The sequence below is a fragment of the Halichoerus grypus genome, chromosome 10 (genome assembly GCF_964656455.1).
Source record: "Halichoerus grypus chromosome 10, mHalGry1.hap1.1, whole genome shotgun sequence".
NCBI classification, from domain to species: Eukaryota; Metazoa; Chordata; class Mammalia; order Carnivora; family Phocidae; genus Halichoerus; species Halichoerus grypus.
In genome coordinates this window covers 70,069,843-70,097,826 of record NC_135721.1, presented here as the reverse complement: position 1 = coordinate 70,097,826, position 27,984 = coordinate 70,069,843, and the positions used below count along the sequence as shown (strand labels likewise).

General features: G+C 37.7%; 2 protein-coding genes across 2 annotated transcripts in view; one reads left to right on the top strand and one right to left on the bottom strand.

Annotated features, from left to right (window-relative positions):
• Positions 1-9,245, top strand: part of GTF2A1L (general transcription factor IIA subunit 1 like) — a 49,704-nt gene extending 40,459 nt beyond the window's left edge. The window contains exons 7-9 of the mRNA XM_036069222.2: positions 131-391; positions 1,355-1,444; positions 8,983-9,245. Coding sequence (XP_035925115.1) covers positions 131-391; positions 1,355-1,444; positions 8,983-9,090 — 459 coding nt within the window. The 3' untranslated portion in view covers positions 9,091-9,245. The remainder of the gene's footprint in view (positions 1-130; positions 392-1,354; positions 1,445-8,982) is intronic.
• Positions 9,246-17,742: 8,497 nt separating this feature from the next.
• LHCGR (luteinizing hormone/choriogonadotropin receptor) overlaps positions 17,743-27,984 on the bottom strand; it is a 54,459-nt gene continuing 44,217 nt past the window's right edge. Inside the window, 4 exon segments of the mRNA XM_036069221.2 lie at positions 17,743-17,767; positions 17,769-18,896; positions 23,375-23,455; positions 26,686-26,871. Of these exon segments, the coding sequence (XP_035925114.2) occupies positions 17,743-17,767; positions 17,769-18,896; positions 23,375-23,455; positions 26,686-26,871 (1,420 nt within the window).

Here is a 27,984-nt window from a genome sequence, read left to right as displayed (position 1 = left end):
GGAAAGAAAAGAAATATAGAAAAGAAGTATATTTTAAGATCACTTGTGAAATGTTTAACTTTATATTTTGTGTGATAAAATGTATTATACACCTTTTTGACTTGAAAAACTTTATTGCATTTCTTTCTAGGATTCTAATTCTCAGATGGATTTAAGCATTCAGGTAACTGATGATGATATTAATGAAATAATTCAAATAGATGGAACTGGTGATACATCTTCCAATGACGAAATAGGAAGTACAAGAGATGTAGATGAGAGCGAATTTCTAGGGATTATTAATGCAGGAGACCTGAAGTTACTTGAAGAAGAAGCTGACAGTATATCAAATGAAGATTCAACTGCCAACAGTAGTGATAATGAAGATCCTCAAATAGACGTTGTAGAAGAGGTGAGGATCACTTTTGAGCTGAAACTTTTTTTTTAAAAAATTAAATTTATAGCATTTGTACTTTAATATACTTCTCATATACTTGGTTCTTTAACATACTTTAATCAAGAGGAATCACAATTAAGATTAACCCTGTCTTTAGTCTTTTAAAATGAGACTTATTTGTACCCTTGTATTTAAACTTTTAATCTTAAACTGTAATTCAAGCAGTATTAAGTATTTGGGAATTGGCTACTATATTTGTTGGTCTTAACTAGAGATAGTGGGAGGTTTAGAGGCCAGGAGTGGAGGTACAGAAGGCAGGCAGGTTAGAAGCATACAGTATCTGCTCTGATTCTAATAAATGCAGTAAATTTTTGTGGAATGTAGTAAGTAGTACTATCACTTATGGTGGCCTTACAGATGTGCCAGGTATCACATTAAGTCTTACTTGCTTTATGTTATTTAACATTCCCACCGCCCTATGGGTCTTATTACTGTCCTCATTTAACAGATGAGAAAACTGAGATATGAAGAGTTTTAGTAAATTGATGAAGGTCAATCTTGTAGTTACTAAATGTCCAACCTGGGATTCAAGCTCAAGTTATTTGACTTTTTAAGTAAAATACTATTCTCTTTCCAAGTTTGTTCGTTTGATCCTTCCTTCCTTTCTTTTCTTTTTCTTTTTTTTTTTTTTTTAAAGATTTTATTTATTTATTCGCGCGCGAGAGAGAGCGCGCGCGAGAGAGAGCACACGCGAGAAAGCACAAGCAGGGAGTAGAGGGAGAAGCAGATTCCCTGTGAGCAGGAAGCCCCGTGTGGGGGTCGATCCCAGGACCCTGAGATCGTGACCTGAAGGCAGACACTTAACTGACTGAGCCACCCAGGCACCCCACCAAGTTCCTTTATTTCTATATGTATCTTTGTCTTTAAAAAATTCAGAGCATCGTGAAATTCCTTAATGTGACCATATTTCATCTTTAGGACCCTTTAAATTCTGGAGATGATGTTAGTGAGCAGGATGTGCCAGACCTGTTTGACACGGATAATGTAATCGTCTGCCAGTATGACAAGGTACTGTATTCACCTTTTAAACTGTGGGTTTATTAATTGCATTTATGGTAGAAAGGTATGTAAAATTATGGACAATTATGGTGAACTACAGTTCATAGTTAATCTTGAAAAAGCTAGTTATGTATATTTTATATCTAACACTGTGTTGTGTGTTCTCAGTGATACCAAAAAAGTGATAGTTCTTATCTAAAGGAGGTGACAATCTTATTAAAACAAGATGTTTCTGTATGTAATAAAAGAATGGCATACAATAAGATGGTAGGTAAATCAGAAGCTAAAATCTGTGACAGGCAAATCAAATGCTAAAATACATGGCATATAAATCAAATGCTAAGATGAGTGGCACGTAAATCAAATGCTAAGATATGTGGCACAGACAGTGAGTCCAAAAAGTAGCTAGGAAATACAAGAAATCATTTGTAGTTGGAGTTCTCCACAAATCCTTCATGGGTGATGTGGGGCTTTGAAATAGGTCTTAAATGATTTGTAAGATATAGATAAGTGTGGAGAGTAGACATTTTGAGTAGAACAGCTTAATACAAGACAGAGAAATGAATGCATGTAGAATGTACAAGGAGGCAGTGAAGAGACAGCTCTGCCTTAAATGAAGTATTCTTCTTTTGGATTTATTAGGAAATGAGGCTGGGTTGGGGACAGAGTTGGCAGCAGACTGGAAAATCCAGAATCCTGGTAGGAGAATTCAAACTTGATTTGAAGGACGTTAGCATTCTGAAAATGTTACTGAGAAAACTAATTGGTTTTAAAACTGGCTATACTTGCTGATTAGGCAGAGGCAAATGGTAAGAACAGGGATAGTGCAGACACGAAGTAACCAGAGCCCAGAATAAGGATGGCAATGTGGAACATGGAAGAGTCAGAGATGGAAGAATCAATGGGACTTGGTGATTATTTGGACATTAGAGAATGATCAACAAAGAGAGTTGAGGGGCACCTGGGTGGCTCAGTCTGTTAGGTGTCCAACTTTTGATCTCAGCTCAGGTCTTGATCTCAGGGTCCTGAGTTCAAGCCCTGCACTGGGCTCCATGGGGCCCACTTAAACAGATAGTTGAAGGTGTGTCAGTTTTCAAACCTAGAGATTAAGTTAGAAGCAATTTAATTTTACAACTAAAAGAGAATACCGCCATTTCTTCTTTTTAAATACTGTATCTGTGATTATGTGGTAGAATATTCAGCTTTTGTCTTTAATTCCTGCATATTTACTTTGTTTTTAGCAGCTTTGAGATATAATTCACATATTATACAACTCACGTTTAAAGTGTACAATTCAGTGGTTTTTGTATATTCATGGATATGTGCAGCCATTAACATAGTCCATTTTAGAGCATTTAATCACCTCAAAAAGAAACACTATTTCCCTTTAGTTCTCACTCCTATATCTCCCCATTTCCTCCCATCCCCACCCGAGGCCTAAGAAACCATTAATCTACTTTCTGTCTCTTTAGATTTCTCTATTCTGGAGTTTCATATGAAAGGAATCATATAATAAGTGTGTTTTTTCTGTGCCTGCCTGCTTTTACTTCACACAGTGTTTCAAATGCATCCATGTCATAGCATGTAACAGTTCTTCATTTTTTAAATTGCTGAATCCTAGTCTATTGAATAGATGTACCGCATTTTGTTTATCCAATCATCTGTTGATGGACATTTGGGTTGTTGTCGTTTTTTGGCTATTATGAAGAATGCTGCTTTAAACATTCATGTACAGGTTTTTGTGTGAACATGTATTTTCATTTCTCTTTGGTATATACCAAGGAGTGAAATTCCAGGGTTACATGGTAATAGTTTGAGGAAGTACCAGACTGTTTACCAAAGTGGCTCTACCATTTTCCATTCCTATCGGCAGTGTATGAGGGTTTAGATTGCTCCACGTTCTCACTAACACTTGTTATCTGATTTTTTGATTCTAGCCATTCTAGTTGGTATGAAGTGGTATCCCATTGTGATTTTGATTTGCATTTCCCTGATGACTAATGCAGATTTACATCTTTGCCTTTTTTTCGGTAACAATTCCAATATACTCGGGAGAAACAAAGGATGGTGTTTTGAATTGCTATAAAAATAAATCCTTTTTTTCTAAAAATAAGATCATTTTCCCTCCTATAACATTTTATATAGATAGAAAATGGCAATTTAGATGCTGGTAAACATAAACATAAGAAGGAATAGGTAATAGAAAAAGGACCATTCTTAGTTTGAAACTTACTTTAGCTTCGTATAAACAGTGTATTGCCTTCTATGAAGAAAACACTATAAAGCAGTAAGTTATGTATGCATTCCATAGAGTCACAGAGAATTTTCTAGACCATTATGGATATAGTATCCTTTGTTGTATTGCATTGTGGGAAATAGCTTGTAATTAATTACATACTGCTTTGTATTTTTCAAAGTGTGTTTTCATATATTGTCTTTTGCTTCTTACAGGGCAGGTAGAAGGAGTGATAGTAGGTGTATAGTGTTAACAAATCTAGTTGTCTGAGAGTCCTCTCTGATGAATATTTTTTTTTATTTTTAAAGATTTTTATTTATTTATTTGACAGAGAGATAGCAAGAGCAGGAACACAAGCAGGGGGAGTGGGAGAGGGAGACACAGGCTTCCCGCGGAGCAGGGAGTCCGATCAGGGCTTGATCACAGGACCCTGGGACCATGACCCAAGCCCAAGGCAGACGCTTAATGACTGAGCCACCCAGGCACCCCTGATGAATATTTTAAAAACAGTACTAAACATTTTAAGTCAAGGCATTGGGGAGCCATTGAATTGTTTTTAAAAAGGGCTGATGAAGTTAGAAGATAGGTAGCAAAGAAAATGTATCTATAAGGTCAAAGTGGGATGTAAGGGACCACTGCCAACAGTGGATTTTTATGAGAAAATAACTTCCCAGTTCTGGGCATTGGTTGGCCCATTTCAGGTAGCACTTAATATAACCAGACTCAAGTAAGTTGAAAGAGTTTTCAGTAATCTTTTAAGAGCTTTACTAGTCAGTGTGTTTTTTTTTTTTTTTTAAAGATTTTATTTATTTATTTGACACAGAGAGAGAGAGGAATCACAAGTAGGCAGAGTGGCAGGGAGTGGCAGAGGGAGAAGCAGGCTCCCCGCTGAGCAAGGAGCCCGATGTGGGACTCGATCCCAGGACCCTGGGATCATGACCTGAGCCGAAGGCAGACGCTTAATGACTGAGCCACCCAGGCGCCCCTAGTCAGTGTGTTTTGAAGGCCAGTATCTTCAGTTTGCCTGGGAAAGTGTTACAAATGTAGACTTTTGAGTTTTACCTCAGAGTATGGAATCAGAATGTGCATTTTAACGAGACCCTGAGGTGATTTGTATGGTTATTAAACTTTGAGAAGTGTTTTTTTTTTTTAATATATTTTATCTGGCTTTGATTGCCATATGGAATTTACCTTTAAAATTTGTAAGTTAACAATTGGGGAAAAACTTGAAAATATTAAGATGTGCCATGAAAAAGGGTTAAATGAAGGTCATTGGTCACCATGCTGAATGGAGAATTAAAGGATATAATCATGTTATTTCAGAGGCTTAGAGAATGTCTGAGATTAATATAAAGGTTAAAGTAATAATGCTATTATAGGGAGATTAATGGTGAAATGCAAGCTTTAACTATAGATGGGAGTGTTCTATGCCATAATTGGACACTATAGTGGAATGTAAAACTACTTGAATATGTTGCATCTTCATGTAACAGGTTAGCAAACTTTAGTTGCGTATTCATAGTTGGCTTTGTCTGTTAGATGCTGGTACAATGAGTAATTGCTAGGTGTGTAACAGTATCTATCTACCTATCTATCTATCTATCTATCTATCTATCTATCTATCTATCTATCTATACACACACTTTGTTTTCTAAATAGACACTGCATACATGCCTGGTAAAAAATCAAAACACTATAAAAGATATACCATGAAAAGTCTGGTTCTTACTCCTACACTGTTTGTGCTTCCTACCAGTAGCTCCCTGTCTCTTCCTTGAGTGTAAAAATGTAACCAGTTATAATAGTTTCTTAATATATTTATAGTGTCTTTTTATTCAAGTACAAGCCTAAAAGATAGCATAGTCAACACTGTATTCTGCACCTTGTCTTTTAAGACAATATATCTTGGAGATCTTTGTCTTAATATTTTTATAGCTGTGTAATTTTCCGTTGCAGAGTTATTAAAATTTATTTCACTGATCCCCAACTGATGAATATTTGAGTTATATTTCAGTCATTTGCTATTGAATGACCACATCCACAAGACATTTCATATGTGTGCAGTTATATCTATTTAAAAAAATCCCCAGCAGATGATTTTGGAGTTATTGTAAATTCAAGCCCCACATTGGGTGTGGAGATTACTTAAAAATAAAATCTTTAGGAAAGTGGGATTACTGGGTATTGCTCTTCTAGACTATATTCCAGTATATATTCCCATTACAGTATTTGAGAGTGCTGCTTTTCTTACAGCCTTGCCAAGGGAGTGTAATAAAATATTTGAATCTCTGCTATTATAAAAAGTGAAAAATGATGTCTTGGTGAAATTTTTAACTTTTCATGTGTTTAAGGACTATTTCTATTTTTATGTGAACTGCTTGTTCATAATATTTGTCTATTTTCTGTAAGATTGGGTTATTGGTGTATTTACTAATTTCTAAGAGCTCTATATTGTTTGGGGGGAGATTAGCCCTTAGATGCAGAAATAGTTTTCCTCAGTTGTTTGCTTTCAGTGCTTTTTCTTTCTATTATGCAGATGTTATATTTGTCAACCTTAATTTTTATGGCTTCTGATTTTGAGTCATGAATAGAAAGCTTTTTCTTAAGATTTTAAAGGGATTCACTCATGTTTTCTTGTAGTATTTCTTTGGTTTCTTTCATTTTTCTTTTCCAGGCGGCTACCCAATTTTCCTAACATCACTTACTGAAAAGTCTATTTTGTCCACACTGATAAGAGAATGATTCCTTTATCACCTACTACATTTACTTCTATATTTGGGTCTACTTGATTTTTTTTGTTGTATTGGTTTGTCCATTGGCCTATACTACATTGATATAATTATTAAGGTTTTTAATATCTGGTAAAGTTAGTACTTCTTCATGAAGCCAAGTCAGGAAAATATTTAAAAGAGGAGAGAGTGTTGAAGGGTGCCAGTAGATCAAATATTTTAAAAATTTATTGCTAGCTATTTTATCTCTTTTGTTGCTGTGGTAAAAGGGCTTTTTCACTGTATCTTCTAATCAGTGCTTATGTAAATGAAGGGTATGGATTTGTGCATATTAATTTTGTATCAATACTGAATTATTATTTAGTAATATTTTAAAAGATTTATTTGAGAGAGAGTGTGTGTGCACGCACTAGTGAGTATGGGAAGGGGGCAGAGGGAATCTCAAGCAGACTCCATGCTGAGTGTGGAGCCTCAATGGGACTTGATCCCACAACCTGTGAGATCACAACCTGAGCCAAAACCAAAAGTTGGATGCTAAACTGACTGAGCCACCCAGGTGCTCCATTATTTAGTAATTTTTTACTTGATTATCTTAGAATTTTCAGACATGCAGTCATTGCATCTGCAAATCTTTATCCTTTCCAACTTCTGTACCTCTACTTCTTTCTTCTTTTTATTTTATTTTTATTTTTTTAAAAAGATTTTATTTATTTATTTGACAGAGAGATAGAGAGAGAGGGAACACAGGCAGGGGGAGTGGGAGAGGGAGAGCAGGCTTCCTGTGGAGCAGGGAGCCCGATGCGGGGCTCCATCCCAGGACCCTGCTGAGCAGAAGGCAGACACTTAATGACTGAATCACTCAGGAGCCCCTCTACTTCTTTCTTCTTGTTTACTTGCATCGTCCACTGAGTTGTACTTTCTCTTACCTAATTGTATTGGCTCGGATCTCTAGAATAAAAACTTGGATAATCCTTGTCTATGTCTTGATTTTAGTGGGAATACTTTTAGGGTTCCCCACTAACCTCTAAGACAGCTTTTAGGCTAGGTACGTGTGTGTGTGTGTGTGTGTGTGTGTGTGTGTGTGTGTGTGTGTGTGTTTATGATGCAGTCTTTGATTCTTCTAGAGTTAAAAAAGTAAAATTCTTTAGTTTATTTAATGCTTTCTCAACATTATTGGAGATTATTATATGATTTATCTCCATAGGTCTAGTAATACAGTTTTTATAAATTCCTAATATTGAACCATTGTTGCATTTTTAGAATAAATGTACTATTTATGCACTATTTCTAGAATAAAATTACTAGGATGAGTTGCTGCTGTTACAGTTGTTCTCCTCTAGTTATGGTCAGATTTTATCACCTATGCTGAGTTCAGGATTCTGAATACTCTCAGGGACTTTTTAATTTATTTTAATTAATTTTTTTTTTCTCAGGGACTTTTTAAGATATGTCCAAGTATAAATTTGAGAGTCAAACTCAGAAGAAATTTTCTGTTATTAGGACTTCTTTCCCCCCATACAAATAAGGGTTTATCATTTGTATTTTCTTATGCTTCACAAAATGCATCTGAATATTGGTCACATGTTTTTCTTCTTTGACTTGACTGTTTGCAATAAACATCTGGGTTTAATTTTTATCCTTGATTTCAGATCATACATATCTAAGGTTTTTAAATAGTCACTTGTGGTTTATCCAGAGGTAACAATGATTTTATGATTTCTTACCTCTTGAAGTAGTAGGATTTTCTAGTTTTTATTTTCTCTGTATTTAGACTGATTTATTAAATCCAAGGAACTGCCAGTAGAATCTAATAGGTAATAAACTGTATCTTCTGACCTTGCTCAGTACTTTAACTTTCTCCTTCAAAATGAAATTCCACTTTTTTTCATTCCTGATAGTATTAACTACATCTTTTCTGTTTATTCCTTTGTAGACATACTGAACTCTTTGTTGTTCTTGAACAATCCAGGTATCCCCCTCCTTAGGACTTTGGTGCTTCTGTTCCCTTTGCCTAGAATGCTCTCTCTGGTTAATATCTTCCTGGCTTTATCCCTTACCTTCTTTAAGTCTTTGCTCAAATGTTACCTCATAAGTCAGGCCCACCCTGACTTTCTTATTTAAAATTATAACCCACCTCTGTATTTGTGATCTTCCTTTTCCTGCTCTAGTTTTCATAGCACTTTGCATCTTTTAATATTCTTTATAATTTCGGTATTTATTAGGTTTCTGTTCCCCCCATCCTTTCTAAAATATAAACTATTCAAAGCCAGGAATTTTTCCAGTTTTTAAAAAGTAATACATAAAAATATATATATACGTATATATATGTGTGTGTGTGTGTGTGTGTGTGTGTGTGTGTATATATTTATATTTTAAACTGATATATCTACAGTGCCTAAAACAATACCTGACTCATAGGAACTCAAATATTTGCTGGATGAATGAATAAACTATCTTGAGGAGGTCTTATTTTTAAAGAACTCCCATTTAGGGTCAGAATAATCCCATACGATGTGCAAAGAAATGTAAATGATCCTTTAACTTATGAAATTAATTAATTTAGACCATTTTTCTCCCTCCAGATTCATCGAAGCAAGAACAAATGGAAATTCTATTTGAAAGATGGTGTTATGTGTTTTGGAGGGAGAGACTATGTATTTGCAAAAGCCATTGGTGATGCAGAGTGGTAAAACTTGAGTTCGATACACCATAAACATCAGTGGGACTATATTACATATTGTGAAACTTATTTTTATTTTAAATATAGTCCAGTACAGAGCTGCTCAAATTTTTAGTTCACTGTATGGAACTTAATAAAACAATAATTCAGATGCAGATACAAATATCCAATTTTATATTTCTTTCATTTGTTGTTTTAATGGGGTTTCTTTTTTTAAAAGCCCTCATTGATAGCATTACGAAGCATAAATGAATCAGATGTGATGAAACATGAAGAAATGTTATGGTTCTTTAATCTTGAGGTAAAATTTAAATCAGACTCCAATTCCCCTTCATGGTAAGGTCGGTATCAGTTATTAGATTGGGGCTGGTGTCCTCCCATCTCTCCCCAAACCATGTTACAACAGATCCTGGAGAGTTTTGTAGTTAGAGGGATATTCAAGAAGCCTTCTCTAGGTTTTCAGTCTACACTGATCACTAGTGATAGGCTGACCTTGCAAGCCCAAGTGGTCCCTTGGAAGCAGATGTCTGTTGAAACCATACTGTACTTGAACATGGAAATCTGTGTAGAGCCCAGGATCCCTGGAGCTAAGGATCAGCCGCTCTAGGTTTAGCATGTGACTGGGCCATTCTTCTTCATATTCTGCTATCTCCCTGAGAATTGTGAGGAAGTGGTTAGGTTCCCATTCTATTTCTTGAAACTTTAGACTTCTTTTTAGTACTGGTGGGTTTTTCCTTCATCTGTCATTTTTTTCTATTTTTCTTAACAGTGGAAGATTCCTTTGCAGACTCTTTCCCCTGAAAGACACCATCTCTTTTCCTTTGCCCTCAGAGGGAATTCCCTCACTGAATTGAGGTTTTCTAAAGCAAAAGTTAAGAAGAGATGTTCTTTTCAGGAATCTTCTGTTTTGGCTGGGCAATCTCATTTGACACAGGAAGAGCTAGATAACTGTCTTAAAATCAGGAAGAGAAAACAAAGTGCAAAACACAAATAGCTCTCATTTTCCTGCAGCAATAAAAACAAATTAATATCCCAGTAAGCTGTTCTGTAATACTTTTTTCCTTAGTAGATTCAAATTCATCAAGGGAACATTTTCCCTATCATTCTGCTTCTCTTAACAGGTAGAGTAAACATGGTCTCTAAGATCCTACTTTCAGCCCTGAATGGTGTTCTCTAGGATGGTAACTCTCATAGAAAAAACAGTGCTGAGATGAGTGGGTTATGGTCTCAGAAAGCTCCCCAAGGATTGGATACCTTGGTTTGGCTGGTCACAAGACGAATTCCTCATTTCTTTTTTTTTTATTTAATAGTTTGTTTTTATACAACCTTTTTTTTTTTTAAAGTAGGCTCCATGCCCAATGTGGGGCTTGAACTGATGATCCTGAGATCAAGAGTTGCATGTTCTACCGACTGAGCCAGCCAGGTGCCCTTAATTCCTCATTTCTTTTTCAGAGACAACCCCATTTGGAGAATTTAATTTATTCCAGTACTTGTCCTGTCCTACCCAAGGGACTCAGCTACTAGTAGATCTTTCCAAAATCTGGATTAATCTCTTCTGGGCCTTGGACAACATTTGTGGGGTACTGTCTTTGGCCTAAAGTTGGCAGCTGCAAGAGGATTCAGTTAATACTAGTGAATGTGCTGCTCTCCTAACTGGATTCCCCAGCTATGCCCTCTTCATCCTCAGAGTAATTATCCTTTTCCCTATGACCCCCACTGTCCCAGATCCTTGTCTGGTTTTTGAGAACTTCCAGGAGCTATGGGTCCCCTTAATGAATGTTGTCCTTCATGAAATGTCCATCTTTTCTACACAGAAGGCAAAAGACGACACTTACTTCTCGTGTTTATTCTTAAAATGTACCTCATCCAGGACTGAAGAGTATACTTTCTAGTGTTGTTCTTGCTTTCTTCCTCCCAGTGTTGCCCAGTCATTCTGTATTTGTCCTAAGCAAACCTTACTGCAAATTAAGGGCTGAATTTATTGAGAAGGTGCATTCACTTGGGTGTTGGGGTTTAATGTATTGATTCAAATGTTTGGCAGAGGCAGTAAGAGTTGTTTCTAAAATTCCTTACCTCTTACCCACTGTGGATTTTAAAATCTCACTTTGCTTCCGTGATTTTTTAAAATGGCATATCAGAAATACTATTATATTAGTTCTCTTTATTTATGTGGTTCTCTTTTTTTTATCAGAGAAAAAAGTCATACTTGTTCCATTTGTGTGTCTGCGTGCCTTCATGCCCCTGATCTTTTAGAATTGCAAAAAATCAATTTAAAAACTAAGCTTACCACAAAATAAAATAAAGCCAACAATAATCTTGGCATGCTCATATAAATGATAATTTTGGCAGTGGCTGCAGAGAGAATTAAGAGATTCTCCAAATTATTTTGGATCTGGTGCCCTTTTATTAGTTTCAAATAACACCAGAAAAAAATTCCTACTTCCTGAAATGTTGTCAAAACCAGAGGTTTTGAAAATTTTTTGGCTACTATTTACACTAAAAAATTAACAACCAGTATATGTTTGCATGTACACAGATACATGTAATACGAGTTAAATAAAAGTTTCGGAAAATCATGCTTACCTCTAGCACACGATGGCCTTCTATATTTTCTATTTGATTTTGTTCTGTTGCATTAAAAATTGATGGTCTTGAGCTATAAATTGATATCACTACCCACTGATGGGTCATGACTCATAGTTAAAGTATTTTCAACTCGTGCTAAAGAGAGCAAGACAAGTGCATTTTAAAAGAAAAAATTATCCTATAAACCTTATAAGGTGGTGTTTGAGACTTGGCTTTGATATGGTATTACTTTTAATTTCAGAAACCCTTCATCATGTCCAAGTTGAGCATTTCTTTTTGTATGTTATAACAAAATTCCATAAGGTAGGTTGTAAATACAGTACCTGGCAAATGTCATCCTCCGCCCTTTTATAGGCAGAGAAAGTGTCTCTATTATAGAGGTTACAATTTGCTGTGTTAAATGAAATTTGTGAAAGTATCATGTATCCTAATTCTTATTTCAAGCTTTTTCTCATGCTTGCATCCTACAGTGCTTTCTTACATACTTTCCACCTCTCCCTACAGTCTAAGAAGATCTTGCTGAATTTGCAGTTAGTCTCTTAGGGGCTGACTGACTGACCTTGCCTAGAATACTTCTTTACCTATTTTATTCAGTGTGCTATAATATGTCTTACTAATCATCTGTACAGCTCAGACTCCACAGGGCAATGAGGTTCCAAGTCTGGCTGAGGCACTCAGTTTCAGTAATTTTAGTTGTGTAGGAAAATGAGTATCTTTAGAATGAATAGCAACAGTTAATTGGGGTGGTAAGCAGGGGAATTTAGTGGGAATTTTCTTTTGACTCCTGTTATTAGGTTAATATTATGCTGTTTTCATGTAAATATACTGTAATATGCCACATGGGAACTTTGTGATTTATAACTAGAAAACTAAATTATAAATAGGAAGGCTATGGTAATAACTCTTAGGAAGAAATTCAATATTAATAAAAAATATTGCACATTTCAAAGAAGAGATTATTCCAATTAGGAACACATTTATTGAAATCTTTGTGACATAAAGATTCTTAATTTACATGTGGACTTAATACATTTTTGAGGAAACTAAAACCAGGCCCTTTACAGCAAATGTTAGGAATGGAGGACATAGTAACTTTTAAAAAGATTTTGTAAGTTTAGCTGAGTGATTCTTTTCTTTTCTTCCTTTTTTTAAAGATTTTATTTATTTATTTGACAGAGAGAGACACAGCGAGAGAGGGAACACAAGTGTGGGGGAGGGTGGGTGTGGGAGAGAGAGAAGCAGGCTTCCCGCCGAGCAGGGAGCCCAATGTGGGGCTTGATCCCAGGACCCTGGGACCATGACCTGAGCTGAAGGCAGATGCTTAACGACCGAGCCACCCAGGCGCCCCTAGATGAGTGATTCTTGCTGATTAATCTTTCTTCGTCATTTTGCAAACTGCCAGTGATAATATCGAACATGGTAAAGAAAAACAAAAACAAAAACCCACAAGATAGAAATGAAATTTCCTGAGCATTTGATGTTTTTATCATTTGTGTATGAAGGATTACACAGATTAAGAATATACAAGACCATCTCATGAGGGAAATACTTCTTCATAAGGATTGGTCTTATATTTTAGTTATAAAAGGGAATCAGCTGAAAAAATTATTAATCACCTACTATGTATAAGACTTGAGGATAGATACAGTGGGAGAAATCAAGTAAAAGAAATGAGTTTATCACAAAAGAAATTTATAAGATAGGTGAAATAAGAGGTATATGTGTAAGGATAATAACACCCAGTGTGTAGCATAAAAGACAGATGAGTGATAGGGATGACAAGGCAAAAGAAGTCCAGAGAGATTGTTGTGGGTCACATATTTATTATTTATGCCTTTGTATTTCAGGTAAAGGAGGTGTCTTAAATTCAGTAGATTAGGGAGGAGGTGGATTAGGAGAGCTTGGTAACAAAGGTAGACCTGTGGCTGGGGTGCAGGAGGAGGACAGGTAAGGAAGAAGGTGTTCTGGATGGTAACAGTGGCACGGACACCAGAATAGAGATGCGTGGGGCATGGCTAGGGAAAAGCAAGTGGAAGAGGTTGTTTCATGCAGAAGAACAGCAGGAGACCAAGTGAGCAGACTTGAGAATGGATTCTGGAGCTCTTTGAATGTTAATCTAGGAGCTAAAACTTAAATTTATAGGTACTGATGTGCTGCTCAGGATTTTGGCATGTATATAATAGGATGAAATAGGATTTTAGGAAGATTAATCAGTGGTGCATATGAGAGTGTGGACGTGGCAAAGATTGGATATGAATAAAAATGAGGGAGATATGGATAGGACTTCTGAGGTAAGGGGGAATGGCCTGAAATGATGGTGTGGCAGCAGGAATGCAAAATAAAGACTTGATATAGAAGACATTCAAAGACACTCAACAACTGGTAGGTCTTCATGAATGAAAGGATATGAGGATGAGGGAGATAGTAAACTATAACTCTATGTTGAAACTTAGAAAAATCAGTATTTGTGGATAAGGCCACAAAAGTTATTTTCAGAGGATATATACAAGTACTTTGGCTCAAACAATATTTAAGAAGACATAATTTAAATAGAATTTCTCTGCAAGGATATATTTTACTTTTTTTGACTTTCTGCTTTTTTGCTTATTTAGTTGTTTTGGTTCTGGGACTTATGAATTAATCAAAAAGTTTATTATGAATTAATCAAAAAGTTTATTATGTATGTATATAAGAACATGACTAATTAGTATTCTTTCATATCACTGAGACAACTTCTAGAACACTAGCTTACCAGAGAGGATTGCATCTGAGTAAAGAGAAGTAACTAGTTCTAAGTAGAAAAGTCAGAAATGTGAAAAACATACAGAGAAAAGAGATACTTTGTAATGCTTATCTTTTATGGGCTATTTTGAGTCACTTTGCACAGTGGCATAAAGGTGGAAGGCAGATTAAATACAGAGTCTAGTTGTGACTATACATTTATTTAATAAAATATTGAAGGAGAGCTAAAAACTGGAAATAGCCCAGATTTCCATCAGTAGGAGAATGGAAAACAGTGTTAGAGCCCTACAACTCAGCAATGAATTGGAATTAACTACCACAATGATTCAAGCAATAGCCTGGATGAATAGCAAAAACATTGTGTTGAATTAGAGAAGGCTTACACAAGAGTATATACTGTATGATTCTATTTATATGAAGTTTTAGAACAGGCAAAACTAATCTATGGGGGAAAAATCAGAACCATTGTTACCTTTGGGGGGTGGGAGTGAGCGGTTAATTAGGAAGGGGCATGAGGGAATTTTCTGAGGGCGATAGAGTTCTATGTCTTCATAGAGGTTTGGGGTCACATGGATATATGAATTTCTCAAAACTCATTAAACGGTGTGTTTAGTATTTGTCCATTTTACTTGTCCATGTAAGTCTTACCTAAAATGTAAAATATTGAGCCTTGGTTAGTGATAAGCATGCTTGAAGTGTTTAGGGCTGATGAGTACTGATGTCTGCAACTTGCTTTATTTTTTAATTTCTAATTTTTTTTTTTGCTTTCAAAATTTTCAATTTTAATAGACTTCGTCAGGGTAGCTTTATTTATTTATTTATTTATTTATTTTATTTTATTATGTTATGTTAATCACCATACATTACATCATTAGTTTTTGATGTAGTGATCCATGGTTCATTGTTTGCATATAACACCCAGTGCTCATTCAATACGTGCCCTCTTTAATACCCATCACCAGGCTAACCCATCCCCCCACCCCCCTCCCCTCTGGAACCCTCAGTTTGTTTCTCAGAGTTGTCAGGGTAGTTTTAGGTTCAGAGCAAGATTGAGTGGAAGGTACAGAGATTTCCCATTTACTTACTCGCCCTGCCACACAACACACAGCCTCCCCCATTATCAATATCCCCTACTAGGGTGGTACATACACTATGACTGATGAATGTACATTGACTCCTCAGAGTCTGTAGTTTATGTAAGAGCTCACTCTTGGTGTACATTCTATAGATTTGGATAAATATATAATGATATGTATCCACCATTATAGTATCATACAGAGTATTTTAAAATTAAAAAAATTTTTTTAAGATTTTATTTATTTATTTGACAGAGACACAGTAAGAGAGGGAACACAAGCAGGGGGAGTGGGAGAGGGAGAAGCAGGCCTCCCACAGAGCAGGGAACCCGATGCGGGGCTCAATCCCAGGACCCTGGGATCATGACCTGAGTCGAAGACAGACACTTAACGACTGAGCCACCCAGGTGCCCCTTAAATTTTAGAATTTTTAATTGAAATATAGTTGACCCTATAACATTGTGTTAGTTTCAAGTGTAAAACAATGATTTGACAACTATATATATTGTAAAATGCTTACCACAATGAGTGTAGTTACCATCTGTCACCATACTAATTTACTAAAATATTATTGACTATATTCTCTATGTTGTACTTTTCATCCCTGTGACATATTTATTTTATAACTGGAAATTTGTACCTTTTAATCCTCTTTACCTATTTTGTCTGTCCTCCTACTCTTCTCTCCCCTGGCAACAACCAATTTGTTCTTTGTATTTATGAGGAAGTTTTTGTTTGTTTTGGTTTTTAGGTTCTACATGTAAGTGAAATCATATAGTATTTCTTTCTCCGTCTGACTTATTTCACTTACACCCTCTAGGTCCATCCATTCAAGATTGGCAAGATTTCACTCTTTTTTTATGAATGAATAGTATTTCCGTGTGTGTGTGTGTGTGTGCGTGTGTGTGTATGTATGTGTATATATTTTCCAAACCTTCTTTATCCATTCATCTGTCTATGGACCCTTGGGTTGCTTCCCATATCTTGGCTCTTGTAAGTAATGCTGCAATAAACAGGGGTCATATATCTTTTCGAATTAGTGTTTTTGGGTTTGTTTGTTTGTTTGTTTGTTTTGGACAAATACCCAGAAGTGGAATTACTGGGTTGTGTGATATTTCTATTTTGATTATTTTGAGGAACCTCCATACTCTTTCCCATAATGGCTGCACTAATTTACATTCCCACCAACAGTGCGTAAGTGCTCCCTTTTCTCCACATCCTTACCAACACTTGTTATTTCTTTTCAAGTCCAGCCATTCTCACAGGTATAAAGTGATATCCCATTGTGGTTTTCATTTGCATTTTCCTGATGATGAGTGATGTTGAGCATCTTTTCATGTGTCTGTTGGCCATCTGTAGGTCTTTGAAAAATGTCTATTCAGAGAGTGGATTCTGCATAGAGGGACTCCATCTCTAGAGAAGGAACAGCCCCATCTTTGCCCATTTTTAAATCAGATTATTTGATATTTTGGTGTTGAGTTGTATGAGTTCTTTATGTATATTTGGATATCAATGCCTTATCAGATATGTCATTTGCATGTATCTTCTCCTGTTTACCAGGTTGGTTGCCTTTTTGTTTGGTTGATAATGTCCTTAGCTCTGCAAAAGCTTTTTATTTTGGTATAGTCCCAATAGTTTATTTTTGCTTTTGCCTTCCTTGCCTGAGGAGACTATCTAGAAAAATGTTGCTAAGGCTGATGTCAAATAAATTACAGCCTATATTTTCTTCTAGAGGTTTCATGGGAGAAACTACATTTTAATTTTAATTTTAACTTAGCTGCATGTGGCTAGTGGCCACCAGATTGGACAGTGAATCCCTGGAGGGTATTTTTCAAACTATGTGAGGAAAAGGACCAGTTATTTTAAATGTCAAATCTGTTATGGACTAATATTTTTATAAAATGCAATAAAAATCACTACAAAGATGAAATGAAAAAAAACCCCAAAGATATGTAAAATACCACCGCATTTAGAAAATTTTAGATTCAACAGACATTAAATTACTCTGTCAAAATTGCTAGAAATGTTTCTAAACACTCTCAACATCTGTATTTTATGTCATTATGTACCAATGACAAATAATTTTTAGACTGGCAATGGTCATGGACAACACTTGGAGTTAGGTAGCTATCTCTTTTTTGCCCAGTGTGCCTAAGAATAAATAATTTCCTAAAACCAAGTCTTTGTTAAAATTATTAGTACAGATCATTTTTTATATTTTTAAGCACAATTCAATAATGTGGTTACTGATAAAACAGTTAACACTCTTTATTAGCAAGTCTTGTCTGGGACAGTCGTATATTGACACTGCAAAGGAGACAACTTCAGGGTGGACTGAGAAGGCTTATTTGATCCAGTAAAGCCATATTTGCAGTTGGAAGTATAAGCCACAAAATCCTTCCTTCTATACAGTTCAGCCCGACGTTTACAGCAGCCAAATTTGCTCAGCAACAGAAAGAAATCTCTTTGGAATGCCTTTGTGAAAATCGCATACAGAAATGGATTGGCACAAGAATTGACAGGATAAAAAAGAACCAGTAAAACTTTAGAGTTGGTTACTGTGATAAGGGGCACTTTGAAGGCAGCTGAGATGGCAAAAAAAGAGATTGGTGCCATGCAGGTGAAATCAGTGAAGATGAGGACCGCCATTTTCTTGGCAATCTTTGTATCTTTGTTGGTAGTCATTAGCTCTGGATTTTGAACTGCAAAATAAATTTTAATGTAGCAAGCACAAATGATGACGAAGGCCACCACATTGAGTATCAGGATGGTTAATATGTAGACTTGTGAGAGAGTGGTTTCCACATCCATGGGGAGGCAAATGCTGACCTTCATGTAATTGCTGACACCCACAAGGGGCAAAGTGGCAATTAGAGTAGAAAAGAGCCATCCTCCAAGCATGATCGGAATGGCATGTCTTAAACGTAGCTTTTGGTCTGGCTGAAGAGCATAGGTGATGGTGTGCCATCTTTCTAGTGTGATAACTGTGAGGGTGTAGACAGAAAGCTCACTTGAAAATACAGTGAAAAAGCCAGCTGCACTACATCCCCTCCCTGTCTGCCAGTCTATGGCATGGTTATAATACTGGCCTTTGGTTTGGGAATCAACTGAGGCAATGAGCAGCAGATAGAGCCCCATGCAAAAGTCTGCAAAAGAGAGATTGCACATGAGAAAACGGGGCACTGTCAGTTTATAACGACTAGTCAGGAGAACAAAGAGAACAGTCACATTTCCCATGATGGCTAGGATATTAATCAGCCAAATCAGGACTCTAAGGAAGTCATAGCCCATAATATCTTCACAGGGATTAAAAGCATCTGGTTCAGGAGCACATCGGAGTGTCTTGGGTGAGCAGAAACCATAGTCATAATCCCAGTCACTCAGTTCACTCTCAGCAAAGATGGCAGAATAACTGTAAGAAGAATATTTTGTCTCAATGTAAACTCAAGAGATTTTCTATGATTCTGTATATTAAAAAAAATGGAAGAATAATCCTTAGGGTTTTTTAAATCCTATGAAACAAAAGGAAACAAAGCCACAACAGCCTCAGTCTTAGGTTTATTTGTTAAATTATCTGAGAACTCCAAATTGATATAGGAATTCCTTAAGCGAATATATATATATGTATATCATTGATGCAAAGACTTAATGAAGCTGTTTGCAGAGGATGATTTTTCTTTGGAAAACAAACTTAAAGACACAGTATATGCTTGCTATGTCTAAAAGAATCCTTTCTTGGCATTTTCTTAGGTATTTATTTCATTTACTTGCCAACCAAACTGCTATCAAGCCATATGTCTATAGTAGAACACAAATGGGATTGGAAGGCTCACCCTGCTGAAGGCTCACCGCTACCGGTAGACTAGCTTGCACATTGGTCTCTGGCTAATCACATAGCCCAGGTGAGAAGTGGAAAGCAAGGATGGACTACTGGAAACCTAGCAGAAGATGAATATAGACATGGACAACAGGGAGAAGTGTCTGCTTTGGGGGAAATAGGGACAATAGATATTCCTTAGGGGTATGAATCAAATTCAGAGAGTGGAATGAAGAGGAACTCCATCTCTAGTGAAGGAACAGCCCCACCTCTGGCACTCCCTTCCTCCCAAGCCCACTGCTACTAATTAAGTTCAGGTTTTCATCCTCTCTTACAAGACAGTTACATTAGTTTTCCCCCAGCATCCTTCCCCAATTTTAGCCCTCTTCCAGTCCATCTGTACCTTCCTCCTGGAATGGCTTTTCTTAAGTACAAATCTATTCAAACTTTTGCTAGGTTCTCAATGGCTATGGGATAAAATCCAGACTCCTTGTGATGACCTCCAAGTCCTAAATGATCTGGTTTCTGCCTCTTCCTCCAGTCTCATTTCCGAGAAGCAGTGGTGCTTCACAATTGAGAACATGGGCTTTGGAACAAAGCTGACTGGGTTCCAGTCTTTATAGGCTGTGTAAATCTGGGTGGGAGAGTTACTATCTCTGTGCCTTAATCTCTTCATTTGCCAAATAGATCTACGAATCATACTTCCCTTGTTAGTGTTGTGCTAAGGATTAACTGTGTTAACACCTATAGAGTGTTTAGAATAATGCCTGACACATATTAAGGGTTCAGTGACTGTTAGGGATTCTTATAATGATCTCTTGCACATCCCTCATGCAGCTTTCCCTTCAGTTACATGAAATGACTTGTGGCTTTCAGAATCTACTCTTTCATCCCTCTGTCTTTGTATGTGCCGTTTCTTCTTCCCCCCTCTCCTTATCTCTCTGGTGAATTCGTCCTCATCCTTAAAGGTAAGCTCCTCTTTGAAGCCTTTCTTGTTTCTACACCTCCAAGGAGTTTATCACTCCTTCTGCCATGGCTGCACTTAAGGACTATTGTCATTATCAAACTGTACTGCCGTTGTGTGATGATGCATGTCTTCTTTAATAGTCCGTGAAGCTATTCTTTAATAGCTTTGAAGGCAGGGGACTAGGTCTTATTTATTTCTGAACTCTCAGTGCCTCACACAGTTTTGGCTCAGAGTATCCATTCAATAAATGCTTGAGGAATGAGTAAACCAGGGTGATCCTGGCTCTGAGAGGAATTGAAAGGATATAGGGACAATGAGTGTGTACAGTATGATGCATGTAGGCTCAACAAATTTTCTCTTTGCTAGGTCTGCTAATATAATCTTGGGAGCTGGAGGAATGGGCATAATTTTTCTGTCAGGGCCATCACAAATATGTATTTTACCTTAGGGTTTCTCACCCTTTAAAAGAGTATTTTTCTCTATTCTCAAAACTTAGCTTCTCATGTTCCGAACGAGGAAATGTGAACTTGATTCTGTGAGTGGATGAAATGATATATTTGAGCAATACAATTACTGAAGGGAAATAACACAGATTAAAAAAGGAGTAAAAAGAAATCTATGATCTGTGAATTCCAAAATGGTGCTAGAAATTCTTAGAAACCATTTTGGGACTAGTGAAGGATTGCTGCTCTGCATAGAAGATTGCACAGGAACCTCACCTGCTTTATTACTAAATACAGGTGCATTTGTTTATCCTCATCTCATGCCCATTAATAGAATTACCTGTTTTTTTTTTTTAATCTTTAAAGGGATGTGGTGGGTATAAAAATGATTAAAGAAAAGAGTTTATTTCTTTGCATTAGAGAGGTTCTGAAAGACCATCTCACTGAACCCCTCATTTTATTGGTGAGGAATCCAAGGTTAAAGGAGGTAGGTGATTAGCCTAAAGTCCCTCAGCACTAGGCTGTAGTGGTAGCGTTAGGTCTTCATATCCCTAGTGCAGGGGCCTTTCCTCTATGTCACTGTCTCTAGGTCAGTGCTTTTCTCCAGCCCTGCGTTCACCCCCCTGCTCAGTGGGGAGCCTGCTTCTCCCTCTCCCTCTGACTTTCCCCTGTGCTCATGCTCCCTCTCTCAAATAAATAAATACCATCTTAAAAAACTACTTCAGCTGCTACTAATAAAACTATGTCAGAAACACTAATTCGAAGCTTCTAAAAATTCTGCCATGATTTCTGAATAAATTTGTGTTAATAAGAGGTCAAACATGTTCTCTCTCTCTCCTCTGGTCCTTTGCCCTCTTTTTTTTTTTTTTTTTTTGCCCTACTGGGCATATGTCTAGCAATTTTTCTCTTTCGTGATTTGTCGTTAGACCAAATACCTACCTGCTGCTACTTACATTTGTGTCCTGGGACGGCTCCTGAGGGCAGCAGCATGCTTATTGACAAAACCCAGCAGGGAGCTGTCTTTAGTACTGAAGGGTATGAATGGACTTGTCTAGGCCTACAACACTGAGTCAGAGGAAGGAGAGGCTACTCCAATCACAATGAACAAAGACAGGAGGAAAGATTGGAACTGTAGGAGAAAGATGGGGCCAGCTGTAACAGCAAGGGCACTGATATCTTGGCGAGAGTAGGTAAGGATTAGTGGCTGGCTGTAGAATTTCTAAACTCCAGGGATTTAGGAATAGCAAGTTAGGAAGGGGGGGGGGAGGGGGCTTCATAGGGAGCACATTCTTTTTACCTAGATTATGTACTAGTTTCACATAGTTTTGGGGATGCTGGAGATTAGGGGATTTGTTTTAAAGTAGTGTTAGTATAGCAAACTCAAGATTGTAGCCTTATTTGGGAAGGCTTGTGGCGGGGCTGATGAGGATTATTGAGAGTGGGCTAAAGTCTCCCGGCCCCACAAACTACCCCTTGATGCTACCGTTGACTATAGCCAGAAGTGTTTCCTGTTGAGGAAAAAAGCCATAGGTTACAAAAGAGTTACAGGGAAGGTGACTGACAGAATATCGAGACAAGAGCAGGAATGATGAGGAAAAGGAACATTGGAATACACTTGGTGTTGGACCTAAATGAAAGAGAAAAGAAGGATACAGAGTATATTTCTAATGTACCCCAGATGCTGTCACATTCTTTAATAACTCCCTTCACTCTCATGGTTCTGAGAGCCAAATGATATTCCTGCTGCCCCTTACAGATGAGGAAAAAGGTCTCAAAAAAGCTAAGTATTGTCCAGGGATACCCATTGTTACAGGAACATCACTGCCAAGGATTCATGTCCAACTCAGAGAAGCCCCAAAGCCCAGGGTCCTTCCATCATACCACCCTGCTGCCTCTATATAACTTGCAGATTGATGGGAAAAAAACAAGAGAAAAGAAAAAAAGATGAAGAGGGGATGGAGAATGGTAAGGTGTCTTAGAAGAGCATCTGCTTTTGTAGCCTGAAGGACACATGGGGGGAAATAATAAGATTTATAAATCACAGTAAATGTGTCATTGGGACACTGGGATTATCTTTTGAGGCATGCTCTTTTACATTTGAACGTATGTGAAATGCCAAGGCTGCCAGGAAAAATGTTAAAAAAAAATCAGTAGAATAGAAATGGAGCTCCCATGCAGTGTATATTAGTGATAGCACTGAGGTTGAATAATTTGAAGCTCCAGAGCGTAGTGGTCAAGGTGGCCAGAGTCTTTCTGAAGGAAAGTGGCTACTTCTAGAAGCTGTATCTGCAATCAGTGTTAATCTTTGTTGACCACTGACTAGTGAAAATTCCTACAAATGAAGCCGTCATTTAAACAAGCCCTGAGTGACTTCAAAATACCTGTAAATAAAATTTTAATTTCTGAGGATCATTTAACTGTAGAATGAACATGTAGATACATTTTTTTAGAGTTTTTTTTTTTTTTAACCAGTTAAAAGAGATGTCTGATCAACTGGATGCCACTTGCAAAGAAAAAAATTCCCATTTTAAATCTATTAAAAAGTGCTTTGCAAACATCCCCCCAATGAAGACTTTCATCAGAAGAAAACCACTGGCACTGATAATAAGGTGCATATAGAACGAGACATGGCTTCCTGAATTTCTTTGCATGCAAATACTTACAGTGTTTCATTATTTGGTCTCCTTGCTGTGCTTTCACATTGTTTGGAAAAGTTTTCAAAAATGGAAAATGAAAAATTTTGCCTGAAAGAAAAGAGGTTTAAAAAAAAAGCAGTTGAGCTTTTGGTCTTTAAACTAAACATGATCGTGTCTATTTATGCTTTGTTCATCCAAATTCTTTACCTATTATACCAGTCATGTTCTGCACCATTGTCCTAACTGAAACATTTCCTGGGGAGAGAGTAAAGGCTGCAGAATTGTCATTAGAGTGCTTCCAGCTTAGATAAAATGCTCCTGAATGCTAAATGTTTTGTGTGGGCTCTAGAGACAAAAAAGCCTAAATCGGTCATGTAGAATCATGGATTTTTCACTGCTTATTAAAAACTACCTTTATGGTATATTAGGGTTTGCTCCTTACCACTCTCCTTACCACATTGTTCTTGATGAACAAATAACCATTCAGAATTCATGGCTTCGAATCCTAGCTGGGAAATCTGTTTTGTAAGGATTTGAAAATACTGGACTTCACATTATGATGTGAGTTTTCTGCCTTTTTTCCTTATGTGCAGAAATATATGTGGGTGCTCCCTACTCCTCCATTGTTCCAAGAAGTTTAGCCTAATGGAAAGGAGAGAAGTATCAAGATATTAAAGGAGACTTGTACTTATATTCCTAAGATGAGACCAAAGGGAGGCACACAGGAAACTGGATGAAGAAATAGAAGGAAAGAGAAAAGGTGGTGAGAAACTCAACCTTTCCCAAGGAGGAAGGAGATACGAGGCAACTGAGACTAGAAATTTCTATCTATTCTTCTCCAATATTAACAAGACAATTCCTTGTACAAATAACTTTGTATACAAAGCAGGAAGGTGGATAATCTAGCAGAACTATTTGACCTACTGGACACACTTTCAAAAAATTAATCAGCTTGTTATTTTGGGTCAGGCTTATAAGTCCTCAAATTTGGATCAAAGTGTGTGTGTGTGTGTGTGTGTGTGTGTGTGTGTGTGTGTGTGATGCTGGCTCCATATCTGACTCTTAGAGATACTATGTGTGAACCAGTCTATAGTTAACAGGAAATGTGGTTGTTCTTAGCCTTCAGCTCATAGCACTGGGTTCCATTTACTCTTTTTTGCAATTTTAATCATAGATACCAAGGAGGTCTTTGGGGCTATCTGCCTAGGCAGCTGTGTGTGTTATCCAGGCCCAGCAGCTGCAGGGCAGAGGGGTGGCTCAGAGTTTGCATCAACATTCCACTGGCCCAGCTTCAGGCTCTCCAGCCTTACTAGCATCCAAGGTTTCAAGCTTTGTGGAGACAGAGGGAGTCAGTTAAACCCTGTAATGCCAAGCAAGACACCCTCTGTGTGACTATATTCCCACTGCACTTTGATGCTGGCCTACAACTGCATAAGCCTGTCCTCCCCTTTTTTACCCAGAGGCAGTCTCTTTCATTTGCTGGAATAAAAAGCCCTTGAACAACTGTTTTTACGTGTCAGTAATTTCAGAAGGGATGTGACCACTTTGCCTCCAAAATTGAGGTGTCCAGAATCAGCTTTCTCATAAACCACTGTCTGTATTGTTCTTCAAATTAGTCTCTCACCAGCTTTGCTCACCTCCAAGCCATCTCCAGAGATGCCGGAGTGTTATTTTACAAAAGCAAATCTGAGTAATTTTGCTTTGAGTTCTTCAGTGTTTCCCCATCCTCTGAGCAACCTGGCCCGGCACTCAGAGCCCATCACAATACACCTCTCCCTGTTTCCTCTGTGTACCAACAAAGCATCTTGCTCCAGTTTTCCCAAAGGACTTCCATCCTTTGTCTCTTGCCTTTGTGCCTTCACACCAGCTACTTTGTCTTCTTGGCATGGTTTCACTCACTCTTCCCTAGCCAACCTCTACCCCTTCTCCAAAGCTCAGCAGAAGTCACTTCCTTAGGAAGCCTTCTGTAAGTCCTATTGCTGTTTAGAAGCTCTTCTTCTGTGCTCCCAGAACATTCTGTTCTGTTCTCAGCTCTACCATTACCTTGCTGTATTGTACTTAAACATTGGTCTCTTGTGTGTTGCCCCCAAACAGCTGTTTGTGACTCTCGGAGGGTGGGATGAGCTCTTAGTTATCTTTGTATCTTCAGATTTTTGTACAGTTTGGAAATAATAAGTGCTCAGTTAATATTCTTTGAAGGTCAGTTAATGGTGCATGGCTCTCCGAGTGCTTTGTCTTCTTTTTGGTTACCTCAAAACTTCAGATAGCACTTCATGCACCTCTACAAGGCACAAAGTAGATGTACAATAATACATGTTGGTTGACTCATTATAAATAGGTGGATTCCAAACAAAGACAGCAGCATCTTAGTGTCACTCTTCTAGCACCTCATCTAATTAGTTGAGAACATCTTAGCCTGCATAATAACACTTCTGGGCAAATGTTTTCCCAGCTGTGAGTTGTGACCCATTAGTGGGTCATGAAAACAGTGGAGTGCATCAAGACTAGTATTAAAAACACAAACACACATGGAATAAAATAGAGTAAAATAGACAAGAAAAACATGTTTACATCACACATGTAAAAAAGTTTTGTTTTGTTACCTATGTGACATGTATAGTGGTTTGCGATGTAAAAAAAGATATTAGTATGTATCTCCATCAAAAAGAAGTCTGGAAAACAATCTTTAAGGAAAGAATAAAATCCTGCACACGCTGTCCTTCCATTCTGGATTGTAGTGTATCAGTGGAATCAGCAAGATGCCCCCACTGGACACAAACCAGCCAGGAGCTCATGCCCTTTTTGTTCTGACACTAAGCTACTCCTTTGGGAGGTAGGATTCTGTTCTGAAATGAAACATGGTCTTCTTGCTGGGAGAGAAATAGCTTTAAAAAAAAAAGCCTTCTGTAGAGTTTTGTGTCCATTTTTTTTTAATTAAAGATTAAGATGTTAGGTAAAATTTATTCTCTTGAGCCTACTTCCCTCCTTCTTTAAAAATGATGTGCTCTGATAAGGATTAGAGCTAACTGATCTTTAAGATGCCAGTTTTGTACTCCATTTTGCAGCTGCAATTATAGCCTAATTTAAGGTTATAACTCAGTTGGCCCAGAATAGGCTACAAAGGTCTTGTAGCTGCAGGGTGAATCAACTGTTTGGAATCAGTTTTCGGGAGGAAACAGGATGGCTCATTTTCTTCTTGGCTCTCTGAAAGTGACCCCATGGCTATGGAGCTGATCTAGAGCAGGGAGTGAAGGGGTAGGAAGCTGTAGACCAGTTGACTGTTTTGAAATCTGTTTCTGCCACAGCTTGGCAGGCTCTCCCTTTTGTTTTTTACTTACTCTTTTGTTGGCAAGTTTCTAAAAGCACAGCAGTGGCTGGGGTAAGTCAGTGTGGCATCCAGGAGGTTGGTAAATTTTTCCCTCGATGGCAGTTTTTTTAGAGAATAGGATGATGTGGCAATGAGTGTCTGGATGGACTCCAGCCCGTAGCTAGGCAAGGCTTGCAATTTGGTGGAAGAAATATCCCTGAAAAATAGAAGGGAGCAAGTCTTTTTGTTTATATATTTTATACATTTGATTCATAGGATTGAAACCCCCTCCCAACAATAGTATTGTTCTAGGTTCTGAGGAATCTTTTCTCCATCTTGTCTTTCCCCTAATTCTCCATTCGGTTACTCTCATTAAGATCAAAAACAACAACAACAACAACAACAAAAAACTATGCTGTGTTTTTCCGCTCATATGCACCCCATTATTCCTTTCAAAGTTGAGTGTAACTCCTTATACCTGCCATATGTTCATTAGCATTTCTCTTCCTTCCCCCACATCCCTTTCTCCCTCTCTCCGTCCCTCTCCCTTTCTCCACTTAGCAGACATGAAATAGCTATTGCTTTATGAGACAGCAGGCATGTGCAGTGACAACAGCTTTTGTGCTCTCTCCCAGGGGGAGATATTCAGAGCTTCAGATGCCTCTGTCTTTGACTGATCAAGCCCTGCAGGGTAGGTTTTCACTAAGCACAGGCCAGTTATACTATTAAGAGCTGCTGTATGGCCTTAGCCATCATCTACCTGGGAAGCAGACTGCATGTTCTCTAAAGGCAAACTGGATTCATCATCAGTTCAAAGCAAGCAAGCAGTTGGGCATGCAAAGAGTACTGTGTGGAAACCTTAGGTTTTGTAAACAAGGTCCCAAACTCTTTGGTTTTTCTAGACTTGAGGCAATATCTGAGAAAAATCCAAACAAGTTCAATGTGAGCAGGAAGATGAGTCAGTTAAAAATTTAAAATCCTGCCCATCTCCTAAGTGGTTGCTGCTGATGCCCCATGAAACTTTTCCAGCAGCACAGTCCCCTTCGGCAAATTGTCCCAGTGCTTAGTGCCCAGCACATGGAAGGGGATCAAGAGATGACTGATAGACAGATGAACTGGACAACATGGAGCGATGACTAGTGTAGGTCATTGGTGGACCAGTCAAGACGGCAGAATTTACCTCACGGGCTTCAGATTCCTGCTGCTTTTGTGTCCTTGTTGATTGAGATAACCAGTGTTCTCATTCTGCTTTATGGAGGTATCTTGGATATGTTAGGGATAGAGCACACAACTCTTTGCAGGTGGGTTTTTTGTTTTGTGTGTGTGTGTA